The 12736-nt window shown below is 38.9% G+C and overlaps 1 protein-coding gene across 5 annotated transcripts in view; it reads right to left on the reverse strand.

The window, feature by feature from the left end:
• ATXN7L1 (ataxin 7 like 1) overlaps positions 1 to 12736 on the reverse strand; it is a 117703-nt gene that overhangs the window by 23403 nt on the left and 81564 nt on the right. For all 5 annotated transcript variants that reach the window (XM_085217042.1, XM_085217036.1, XM_085217051.1 and 2 more), the window contains 2 exons: positions 9562 to 9784; positions 2324 to 2607 (listed from right to left, as the gene is read on the reverse strand). In XM_085217042.1, the coding sequence (XP_085073168.1) occupies positions 2324 to 2607; positions 9562 to 9784 (507 nt within the window). The remainder of the gene's footprint in view (positions 1 to 2323; positions 2608 to 9561; positions 9785 to 12736) is intronic.

The following is a 12736-nucleotide window of genomic DNA, read 5'->3' on the forward strand; positions in this document are numbered from 1 at the left end:
AGGAAAGAAAACAGATGTAAGCCAGTCAGACCTTCACAAATTAACAGCTGTACACTTGAACAGTGAAGGATGGAGTGAAACCTAAATGCCCAGCCAGCTCCTCATTCTTTTAATGTAAAATGGATGAAATTTATAGTAAAGCAAAAATAATCATCTCCTTGACCTTCCAAGATCTTTTTCTCAGCCTCTGCACAGTTCAGTATAACAATGGAGCGGAATCCATCATAATGACACACAATCTACAGGCAATTAATTTACAGTGCTCACAGAACTTCTGCTATTTGCATCATCACTAATTTATCGCCTTGCTGCACGTGAGGCAGCACAAGCAAGACTTAATGGATTTCAAATTGGCTAATCAGAGAGAAGTTTATAAACAATATCAATTTAATTTTTTTTTTTTAATCTTATGAAAGGAAACGGAGACCCGTCAGAGTGCTCAAGTGGTCCTGTGCAGAGTCCCAGTCTGACTGGAAATTTCCAGCACTGAAACTTTCCCTATCATACAGAAATGAGAGAGTGATAAGCCCAGAGACAGACTAATGACAGTCACCTCCAAGGAACAAGGCAAGCAAGCTGAAGGAGGGCCCTTCAGAACAGAAATGGCTCTCCTTTATGAGCATACTGCAGCAAGCACTTGTACAACAAAGGTACAGTATCTCCTACAGTGCTGCAGCGGCACATAGAGACACGATTATCAGTATCACTTTCAACTGCCCAAGCGAGAAGCCCTAATTGATTAGCTAAATTAAGCTTATGGAATATTAAAGGAAATAACGGGTAAAAAGAAGTCAATGTTTTAAGTTAACTGCAAAATACATTACATGGAGTTTTTCTGGAATAACAAATTGGATCTTCGCAAGTGAAACACGGTATAAAAGCCTAACCAGTTCCTTTTTCTTAATATTTTTTAGTTTTTGGAATGCTATCATGAACAACTGCTCTGTCTTCTTATATGCCACCTTTAACTAGTTAAGAAAGCAATCAGTGTTGGATCCCTGAAGGCGATGGCATCCTTCCATACCACACGCAGCCCTAGCAAATACCTCTCTCTGCTCTGGATCTGAGCCATGGTAGCAGTACCATAGAGCTCACTGCCAAATTTGAGGGGAAAAAAAAAAAAAAAAGTGATATTCAGTCAAAAATAGGACACACTTATTAACTGGAAATTAAAGCATTTATCTTGCACACTTATACTTGCTTCATAACCAGTGCATATTTAGAAGTCATTTGAACTAACTCTGTCATCGGACGATCTAATGTGGCTCATGCAGCCATTAGCCAAATTAGCCTTTCAGTACACACAGGCAGCTCCTGCTCAAACCACGAAGTACTGCCAGCAGATGAATAGACCCTGTGCAGCTCTTAAAGCAGTAAACTTGGGTCAGTTACTTTTGCTCAAAAAACAACTACTACTATAACACAACAACAAAACCCAAAATCATAGAAGCATCAAAACATTTTTTTTTTCCTCTTTTGATTCAAAACAAAAACATGTTTTCAGCTTCTGAGGCCCAAGAATGGCCACAGGTCACCACTGGGGAGCTCCATGGAAAAACACCTTTTTCCAAAGCATGGCAACCTTTCTAATCACCCCTCAGCCCTCCCACGTGGGGCTGTTCTGCACGTGGTGACAATTTGCACAGGGCCCAGTGCCCTCAATGCTGCACTGCCCAAGGCCACCTGAGGCATTTCCCCTCTAATGCCAGCCCCTCAGCCCCACCATCTGCCCCTCCTGAAAAAAAAACATAGGCTCCCACACTGACATCTTCTTGCTCCTCTCATATGTAAATTGCAGAGGAAGAGGGGGAAGCAAATTATGACTTTCCTAACTCCCCCCAAATCTCCAGTATCTTCCTAGAATTTTCTAGTATTTGTTAAAGAAAATTATGACTTTGTGGATAACTCCATGTCCTAAAGCTCAAGCTGCACAACTTGGTCATGATTGTTCTGAAGTCACTATAAATATTGTTTTTTGTTGTAAATAAACTGATATTACACAACAGACTGAAGAAGCCTTCTATCTTTCTGCTTTATGATTTTACTTCCTTAAAATTTTACTTGTGACTTTACTTGACCAGCTGGCCAATTGAGAAATGCATGAAGCACTCTACATTCAAGCTAAATGGAATGAGTATTTTGAAAACAGATGTCACATGCTACAATTTTGAAAGCTTTCCTTTTCTTACATGTAAACTGGCATCTTCCAGCAGAAAGATCAGAACAAAAACAGGCCACAGCATTTTACTAGTATATTATTTCTGAGCTATAGGAATATTAGTAAAGTGGACTATATCAAAAGGTAAACTATGACATTACTCACCTGAAAGTCTTTTGTAAGGCTTGTTACTGCTTTTAGTGCCATTCTGGTGTTTCTTGTCTATTGATGGAGCTATAATTCCTTTGCCGTTCAGAATCTTTTCTGGCGATGGCGGCACTGACTTGGATGTCAAACCAGATTTAACCAAGGTTGGAGCAGGTATGGTGGATGACGAGGCAGAGGAGGAGGTGATGGTGGTAGTGGTTGCAGAATTCATTTTAACGTTGGCACCATCTGCCTTCACTAGATTAGGAATTTTCTCTAGACTGACTACTGGAACAGGAACACTGGAAAAACAAAGAAAAATGTTCACGTTGCATTTTCTGTATCACAGATGCACACTTCATTAACTCTTTTCCATAGATAAAAAGAATTTGATGCAAGTGAAACAGCACCTTCAGACCAAAACGAAATACTTAATATCATTACTCACTACTTTTGTTCAATCAAACCTTTACAAAACAGCCATTTGTAAAGCCTGGCAATGGAAAGAATCAGGCAAAGTTGTTTGTTGTTGATTTTTTTTTTTTAAAGACACATTTCCCCACTACTCATAAACAAAGTAATTCTTTGGTGCCAATAACATACATCCCTTTAAGGATACACTCTTATGCCATTAACACAAGTAAGTCGGGGATACGTTCACTACAATAATGAAGTAATGTGCTAACAATATCAATAGTTTAAAATAAAAGCAATTCATTTGCTCAGAATGGCACACAAAAACAAGGAGAAAAGAGATTTTGAGCGTGGAAATCCTAGTAGCAATCCCTTAAAAAGTAACATAATCCTCAATGAAGTGAACATTGCTAAAATGTATTTTTAATAAAATCTGTGAACTTACAAATACCTTTGCCTCACTTAACTACTGCAGTAGCACGCTTGTGACACTAACACAGGTTACGTTCTCAGTATGGTAGCAAATCTGCAGCTGGAATTACAGAAAACTTCTATACTCTGTTGTATCTTAAGTGCAGAAGTAAGCTGGTCAGAACACAGAGCTGACTACAAAAAGATGTAAGGCGCTGGTCAGCATGAAAACAACTGAACTTACTCATAAAATGAGCACTGCAGGAGGACTCTGCTTTGCTTTTAAACAGATGACAAATAAATGTGTTGAAAATAGGAGAATGTCTTTTTTTCTCTAGATCAAGTAGTTTTACTATAATAGAAACTATACATAAACTGGAGCTAAACGTATCTTCGCAACCAGCTTATAATGCTTATCTTAATTCAAATGCTGATAACACAGTGAAAAGATCAAGCAGACCCATTATTCAGGTAACGCAAAGGAAGTTTTATGTGTTTTGCAGTGCACAGAACAAGTCCTACAACACACGTGGGCTGATCAGTAAAAGTGAGCCAAGCCTAAGGGAGCAACGCTTTGCTTTACTTTTGTTACAGACCAGCAAGTCAACCTTGAGAACAAGTGCAATTATTCTTTCTGCATTTCACTGCAATGTGGAAGAAAAAAAATTTAAATATTTTGATATTTTAAGACAGATATTCTGTATGACTCCATACAGCCTGCAGTAAATTATTTTAGATTTTGGAAGATACAAATGATAATCACTCTCTCTTTCTTAAGCTAAACGCACAACACAACATTAAAGAACTCCCATTTCATGTCAGCACAAGTAAAGCTGAATCAATAACTGAACTGGAAACTGGACGTTGCTTAGGACACAGCAACTGTGATTGAGACTACTAGTGACAAAAAAGGTAAACAATTCACAAATGCTCCGATTTATACTTCGTGGCTCAAGAGAGTTCCTTTTCCAAATCAGGTTTCTTTGACTGAAAAGTGAGGATATTTCAAAAAGTTATTTTGTTACCATATTTAAAAAAACATTTTTTGCATACAGAGTTTGTTCAGAGTTAGTAAAGACAGTGGCTGCAAGGAAGAGTCAGAAAAGGAAAATACAACAAAAAGAGAGGAAGGGCACATGGCAATCTATAAAAATGAGAGAAATGAAGGTATGGAAGACTGCCAAAGATATGCGAAAAAAAATCTATATTAATCTGTATTCAGCTGTGTTTTTTGTCTTTTACAAGAGAAATTCTAACAACAATAGCAATGTGAAAAATCACAAAAATGTTCTATGTTTCTTCTGTTCTAAGAAAGAATTATGATAATGCACTTCACTTGGATAAAGGTGTTTTTTGATACAATAACTGTAAAGTGCTGGTTGAAAATATCTGGGAAAAAAAAAAGCTGGGCAATGTGGCCAGAAGTTCCCAAACTGCAGAAGAGAGATCTTCTGGTCTCTGCACATTAATTTCTAACTGAACACTGGAATATTTGGCAACCTGGAGAAGATAACTGAGTGCTGCTGTTGCATTCGCACTGAAAACGTACACGAGAATATCTCAGAAATAATAATGGAAAAACTAATAAAAATAAACTGACAAGCAATCTGTTCATGTGGCTGTACTGAAAAGCAAATCTTAGCAAAAGGATTCTGCTTGCACTTTTTGATGAGGTTACCAGTGAAGTTGACAAAGATCACCAGGAAATTGTTACAATTCTCAGAAAATACAAATAAAAACACTCTAAAAGCAAATGTTAAACAACTGAAAATTAGCTTTTGGGGACTTCAGTGAGGGTGTCTGCTTGTGGGATGTTCAGCCACAATCACCCAATCTGAAAACCTCAATGGCTTTTAGAAATAAACACCAGATTACTGTTAGTAACATTTGCCAGTGGCATCAGGATTGAGGGAAACATGAGCAATGAAGAGACAAAGGCAGTTATAGAAAGTAGCACGGATTGTTTGGTAACGTGCATTCAATCAAAGAAACATATGCCATCAAATGTAAAGTTACACATGAAAAAACAGGGCAAATACTGGAAAATAAGGACAAAACTATTTAGTGGTCATGACGAACAATACGAGCTTTAATTGGATTTTGTGCTCATACTGAAAGAAAAGGATAGAGCAAATTAGATTAAGAAGCAGATTTGCTTTTCACGTACCCTTTGTTACACTGATACTGGAACGTGATTACCAGTTTTGCTGACCAGTATTCAAAACTGACATCCATGAATTAGAAAGGAACCAGAAAAAGGCTACAGATCTATCTGAGGCCTACAGAATACACTTTATCATGGCGGGCTTCAAAAGTTCACTCTCTTTTTTAGATAACTGATTTCCTTCTGGATTAAATAAAATCTTCTTCAGCAGAGCCTATAACAAACTCCTCAAACAAGGACGTATTTCTTCTTCAGTAACCTATGATAATTTCTTTCAGTTCAAAGCCATTGCTTGTCATGTCATTCCTAAGGAAGGGTTACAGTGTGCCACAATATCTGTCTCTCCCTATTACCTAAATTTTCATTTCAGGCTTTATTAAGTATTTTTTCCTTGTTCTAAGATAATTGTGCTGGATGGGGGGAATCATTTATTACTATAATCATTCTAAAGTCTCACCACCTCTTCAACTAATTTTTAAAAATTCTTAAGAAAATTCATAAGCATTAAAAACTGTAGAACATTGTTCTGGCCTGCAATCTGGAAGTGCTTCTAAGATGTAACAAATACGTGGCCTAAATTAACTCTTGTGAATTTTTCTGCATTAAATCTTGACAAGCTTCACTTTTTTTTTTTTTTTTTTTTGTATGAATAATGATATTTCCTGAACACAAAGAAATAAAGACTAAGGGATGATTAAAAAGATCCTCATAAATGACACTACAAATTGTAAATGATTACCCACAGGTATACCTCTGTGATCCTATTACAAAAAGACTGAGCTTGACGAAAATCATGAAATTTCCATCTCATTTTCTTCATTTTCTGAATTTCTGGCGGGCAGCAGCTAAACCTTGTGGAGGGAGGTCAAGGAGACTTGTTTCAGCTTAGAATGACAGACAGGTTAGAAAAGATCTTCAGGATCATCTAGCCCTTCATCCCAGTTCTACAGTGCCTCTGGACCATGGTGTGAAGAAGTGGATGCCCTGTAGCATCAGGGCACCCAGATCCTGTAGGGAGTGCAGAAAGCAAAGCTGTGCCCTTTAGACACACAGGGTTGGAGCCAGGACAGCTCCAGCCAGGGCAGCCAGAGCCTATGGGCCCCTGGGCAGCAGCCCTCTGAGAAAGGAACAGGCTGGAGAGACAAGCGGCACCAGAATGCCTTTTACAAATGGTACCTGGGCTGCTCTTATTAATGATGAACTCTTATTCAATATTATTATTATTACTAACAATCATCTTATTCTTTACCTTTTACTATTTTCTACCATCTTGCTGTATCTTCTACAACCTCGAATGCAAGCTGCAGAAACACTGCAGGTTTACGCCTGCCTCGTGCACACTGCAGTCATGTTCCAGCACTGCTCTAGCCTCTGAGCACAGCTGGATTGACAGTAATGATGCTAGAGAGACACAGGAAGAAACAGCTGAGAGGTATTTCCAGGTAATATAATCACAATATTCTTCCATACTCCAGCTAGGGAAGGATTAAGACAGAAGGAACAAAACAAAAGCAATTCCAGATCTCTTTCAGCTGAGCATTCTGATCACACATTTTAAAGCATTAGCTGAGGAGCCATCTGAACCTCTGCAGTACATCTCAGGACAAGAAGGATGCAGAGAAGAGAACAAGCTGCTAGGGCAAGGTTTATGATGATGAGTCAAGCAAATCAATAGTGAATTAAACACCAGAAGAGCTGGGTCTACATGCAGGCAGGTGTGACAACGGATGTACTGGGCCATGGTGTTGCAGAGGCCATTGCTACTAATGATAGTTCTATATCACTACTAATCCCAGCACCTAAAATTTAAGGGATGCTGAGTAAAATGCTAAAGAATCAGGTAAGTGCAACAAAGGTTACTCTAGTTCTGGAAAGCAATTATTACAAGCAATACCCTGAACTAAGCTAACCCATGTAAAGTAAATATCTGTGGCAATTACTACAATGAAATGGACAAACTCAGTGAATAACTGGAAGTTTCTGAAGATATAAACAATAACACGTGGATAAATGATGAATTCCACTCATATATTTTGAAGCAAAAATATTTTTCAGTAATTCGTTTTTAAAAGATAAGGAGGTGAAATTTGACAGACTGAACAGACAGGTGAATGGAAGATACAACCTTACCATGAAAAGGAATTACATTTATGAATAAATTTTTCTTTGAGAAAATGAGACCTGCTGAATATTTTATAGAATCCTAAATGAAAATGATAATCCAGGTAATTCTTCTAATTTTCCAGGTAGGAAAACTCTTTCTTCATTAACTGATGTCAGCTTGGTATGAACTGTGACAGTTATCAGACTAATTTTGTTCTCTAAAAAGCCATGTAAAAAGCCAGGCACTTAACACTACATTTTGAAGGGCAATTTTATCGATCTCCAGTTCAGACTGCTAGTGATTTGTTACATTAAGATTACAGTCTCTTGAAGCAGTATATACTTTATTTTCCCCACTGGAAAACAGAACCACAGTATTACCTCCTCAGAGAGCTGCAAGAATTCTGTAATTTATGACTAGATCTAATCACAGATTAATTGCCAAATAATTAATAAACCATTACAACAGTTTTAAACAACTCAATCTATCTTCTTAATCATCCATAGATGTTTGGGATTTTCCTAAATAGGAAAATGACTGGTGAAATCACGTAGTTATTTTGTTCCCTTTTGGTTTTTATTGACTGACAGAATGCCATCGGCTGCCAAAACAGAAGATATTTGCTTACAGCTTCACGTAGATGCTGAAATAGATATGGAAGTTGTTGTCTGGAACTGGAAAACAGATTCATAGTCGATAGCATTAATGCTCTGAAGAGCATTCTGAATTTCTTTTAATTAGTTTAAAAAACATGCTCTTGTATAAATATCCTCTCTTCAACATTCAACAATGAAAGGTCATTATTCAAGCAAGAATATTTTTTAATTGTAAGTGAAGCCCTTACATGTTAACTAAAATAGCCCATATCTCATCTGTGTGAGTAACCAAAACATCCACAATCTCTATTTTCAGATTAAATGAAATAGCTGTCTGCAATGTTCATCATATGTACAGGAATGGTGGGTTTAGATTTAAAGGAAAATGAGATTTATTCCAGTGCAAGGTAAATTCTGTGGCTAAGCAGACGGTGCTGTCTTTGAAATTATACTGAAGAGTGTATATTTACAGCAGAAAACATCAGCTATTATTTTAACTTAATATGAGTTTATACTTGGTCTCACTGGTGAATGATTTGCATGAAATTATTTACTGCTTTCAGGCAGTCTAAAATCATGACCCTCTTACGCTAGACACTGCATATAAAAAGCAAGGTTATTTACTCAGCCATTAGATAAAACTTGATGAAAAGAAAAAGGAAGTCTGATTATCTCAAGTTCACAGACACAGAACCGAGGCTGAAGAGATGAAGCTGTTACAGCAGCCTGTGCAGAAGCGGGAACCAAACCCAAATCTCCTAAGTCACCACCAATCTAGTGACCAAATCACAAAGCATCTTTTCTGTAGATAAGTAAAGATTTACTAGTTTATTAAGGACTAAAACAATGACCCAGTTCTGCTCTCCTTTACATTTTTGCAACTCTGCTGCAACCATCATCACCGTCATGGGAGGATGAGGCGGGCTGTCTCCAAGCCTGTATGTGGATATCTGTCATAGTACATGATGGGAAACTTCCACAAAATAGTGATTTTTGCAGCTGGAATTCTCTTTGTCTGATAAAGCAGCACATGCTATCAAAATACAGAAGGAGCTCCAACAGCAGCTGCTGTTGAAGATAAATGACTAGAAGCAGCAAGTTTTCATGAACACAAGCTAAGTCAATACTAGGAACTCTACAAAAATTATGTGGCTGATTAAAAGCATCAGTTTTAAGGGCTGACATTGTGAAGACAGGTGGACCTTGAAGATAGCAAACTGGCCCGATCCCGCACTTGCTACATGCACCGCAGACAAGCCAAAATTTGAGGGACCATTAGAAGAATAAATCAGCTCATTTTTCCTTTTCAAATATACGCATACATACATATGTCACCCTTATGTATGTGTACACAAATATACATATATGTATACAAATATAAATATATATAAAAAAACAAAAACAATATTTAAAAAACATCTTATTTTCCTCCCCTAGGAAATGTAGGGGCTTAAATGGTAAACTTTAGAACAAATAGCAGATTTTTGTTTTTTTGTGATCATGAACTACGCATAGGTACTTATTTCTGAACACCAGCAGCTCAGGTAACTGGTCTTCTGGAACTTACCATGGTTTATCCCTCGAAACTTTTGAAGGAAAGACTGTGTGCTGTTTGCTACTGGAGGTAAGTAGATTGTCTTTGGGCGTTTTGAATGGCTTTGAGTTGCTGCTGACAGGGTTATGGCCGCTGATACAGGATTTCGGTTTCATCTGCACTAGAGATGTCCTGGAATTGCAAGCTGGAGAAGCTGGAGAAGGGGAAGGTTTGCACATTGAACCGTGTCTTCGTTCTGCAATGGAAAAATAATATACTTTAGAGCACTTCATAGGCTAAAAGAAAAAATAAAGGTCAGGGAAGAGGAAATTTTTCCTCTCTATTCTAGCTGAAAAGAGTGGATGTCACAGGGAGTGGCATGGTCTAGAGCGGGCATGGGTTGATGGTTGGACCACATGACCCTAGTGGTCTTTCCAGCCTTAACAATTCTGATTCCAAACAGGATGGTAACAGACCATGAACTTTGCCAACACATAGCAAACTGTTCAGGTCTAAAGTCTCCCACACTGAAAGCGGTGTGGCTGGGTGCTGCTCTCTGGGCCTGCCCAACATCATCACCTCGTCAGCCAGGAGCGGCGTAAGGTGGCAATGGCAACCTGCTGCTCCAAGGACAAGTGTTGTATCACACCACAAACTGCATGCTCCCTGATTTGATATTTTAAGGAGAACTAAGAAAAATTTTCCCACAGGGAATCAAAACACGGCAATTTGTCTGGCATCTCCGTGGGTAAAAACATGCTGGGAGAATAGGGATTCATCCATGACTGATTTGCAATAGGCGAACACCTAAAGAATGAAGAGAAATGCTTAAAATACATACGAAGAATATTTTCAACTGTTCTTTTTACATCTCTAGTGACTAAACAAAGCTGTTTTCCATTAAAGACTAGGCACTTCCATACTCTATATCCAAGCCTCAACTACAATTGCAGAAATTCACTCAAGATTCTCCCATTATCGAAGACCCAAACATTCTTACTCATTTTTAACACAAAAAGCAGCTCCTTTCACCCCCAAATGCTGGTTCTCACCCTGCCATCATGTGCTGGTTTCCACCCTGCCACAGGCCTCAGCACACAGACTCTACCTCCAGAACTCTTTGGCTGGATGCAATTAATATACACTCATTTCACGACTCATTTGTGTAACGCCCACGGAAGCTATGCATTTGCCTCTGAAATGTGGAGTTTTATTCGTAGAATGTTTGTTTAGTGAAGTAATAGCTATTCTTTTAACAATTACCAACCTTCCCAGCAACTATTTAAACGATTGAAACTAGCTTAATAAAAATGTGTGATTTTACCATTAAATACTGATGAAAAAGCAACTGCTGCTTAATCAATAAAACCAAGCCACGTATAAAGTGAAACTTGGAACAAACATGCTTCTCACATACAAATCATGCAAATTCAGGATAAACCACTCAGATCCTTGCCTTAGCTCCTGGTGTTCTCCAGACCGACTCTCCTCTGGTAAACCATATGCTTGATGCTGTCCCTAAGAATATATTTGGAAGCTAAGTACGCTACTGTGTTATTAAAATTAATCTTCTGGAAACACGGACATTCAAGATACGGGCCATCTAAAATTATATTTTAAAGTCATCTAAGTATCACATGCCATAGCAGGATATTTTTTAAGATTCGCCTTACCCTGGATTTTTGATCAAGCTAAACCAAGACAACTTTTCAATTCATTAATTCCTGAGAGCAAAACAGTGTGTTGACTTTGGTGGCTTTTCTTTTTTCAATGTAACATACAAAATGATAGGAGAAGCACAGCAGTAACATGGCATTACAATAACACGTACCCCCCTCTTTAAAATAAATGCTTACCCAGAAGATAGGGAAGGAAAAGATCACAAAATTATTTATTTTATCTCTATGTGTCAGATCGGAGGTCAGTTTTGCAATCAGAACTGACTGTTGCACTTGGCATTTCCTTTCATCTCCAAACTGCCCAATACACAGCTACAGAAAGTCCTGCATACTTCTGACACTTATCTGAGCATTACCAGTGTTATTCAGCTTCTCTTGAAACCTCCTAAGTGTAGAATGGAAATCGCGACCACTACAAAATTATACAGAAGGAAGAACGTGAACAGTCGGTGCTGCACGGTCCTCGATGGCATCAGGCACTGCTGCAGCAGGGAAAATCAACGTGTTTGCTCACGTGAGGTAACATCACTGCAGCAGGAGCAGGAGCTGACGGCAGCAGCACCTTCGCAGAGCTGCAGGGAGAGCTGCTCACGGGCGGGCAGAGAGAGCAGGGCAGGACCTGGAACAGGAGGCCGGACAGCCAAGGTGGGAAATCACTCAGTCAAAGCCACACTGCGGAGGGGGGGATGGGCATAAATTGTAACTAAATATTGCTGTATTCCTCTGCACAAGCTATCATGTTTGGCACTTGTTTCTCTTTTTCTTTCTGTATGTGCTGGGTGGCTGCGCTTCCCTATCAAAATAAACTTCCTGGTCACACCGCCTCCTTACAAAATTCTGCTAATTTGCCTATTAACATTTTACTTGTTATGTATTGGTCTGCTGTCATCCACCCTATGTAATAAATGTGAATATAAGACATTTACAGATCAGATGGCCATTACAAAACAAGATATTCCTGTACTGGCACATCCGGCATGTAACTGCCCAGTCACGTAAGAACCTGGAAACCCCTCTGCAGTTGATGCACAGACAAATGGCACGCAGTGGGGCAGCTGAGCTCATGCACACACAGCTGTGGCCATAGCTGTCCCTGCCTGCATGAGCAAACAGCACAGTCACTGGCTAGACATGAACCCAAAGCAGATTGAAAGTTTTTGCCCCACAAAAAGAGAAGTGTGAGACAAGTGGAAATCCAGTTACCGCTCACAAAGTAACAGCCTAAACTTTACCGCCATTCCCACTGCTTCAGAAGCATGCAATGCTATGAATGTGCACTCATTTAAAACATGAGAGAACTTTCTGAATACATCCAAATAGATGCTTGCTCCACAAAAATAACAACGCATTTTCTGTTTTTCTTCCCCAAATTGCTGCTGCTGTCAACTCCAAGAACAGAGAGGGCATGACCAAAGTTCCAGTCCTTTGCCCCACACTAATCCTCCTGCAACCTCTCAGCTGTCTCAGTGCAGCCCTTGTGGCAACTGACGAGCAACATGTGACTGCTGCTGTCAAACAGTTAATGTATT

The sequence above is a fragment of the Meleagris gallopavo genome, chromosome 1, assembly GCF_905368555.1.
Source record: "Meleagris gallopavo chromosome 1, MGAL_WU_HG_1.1, whole genome shotgun sequence".
Taxonomy (NCBI): domain Eukaryota; kingdom Metazoa; phylum Chordata; class Aves; order Galliformes; family Phasianidae; genus Meleagris; species Meleagris gallopavo.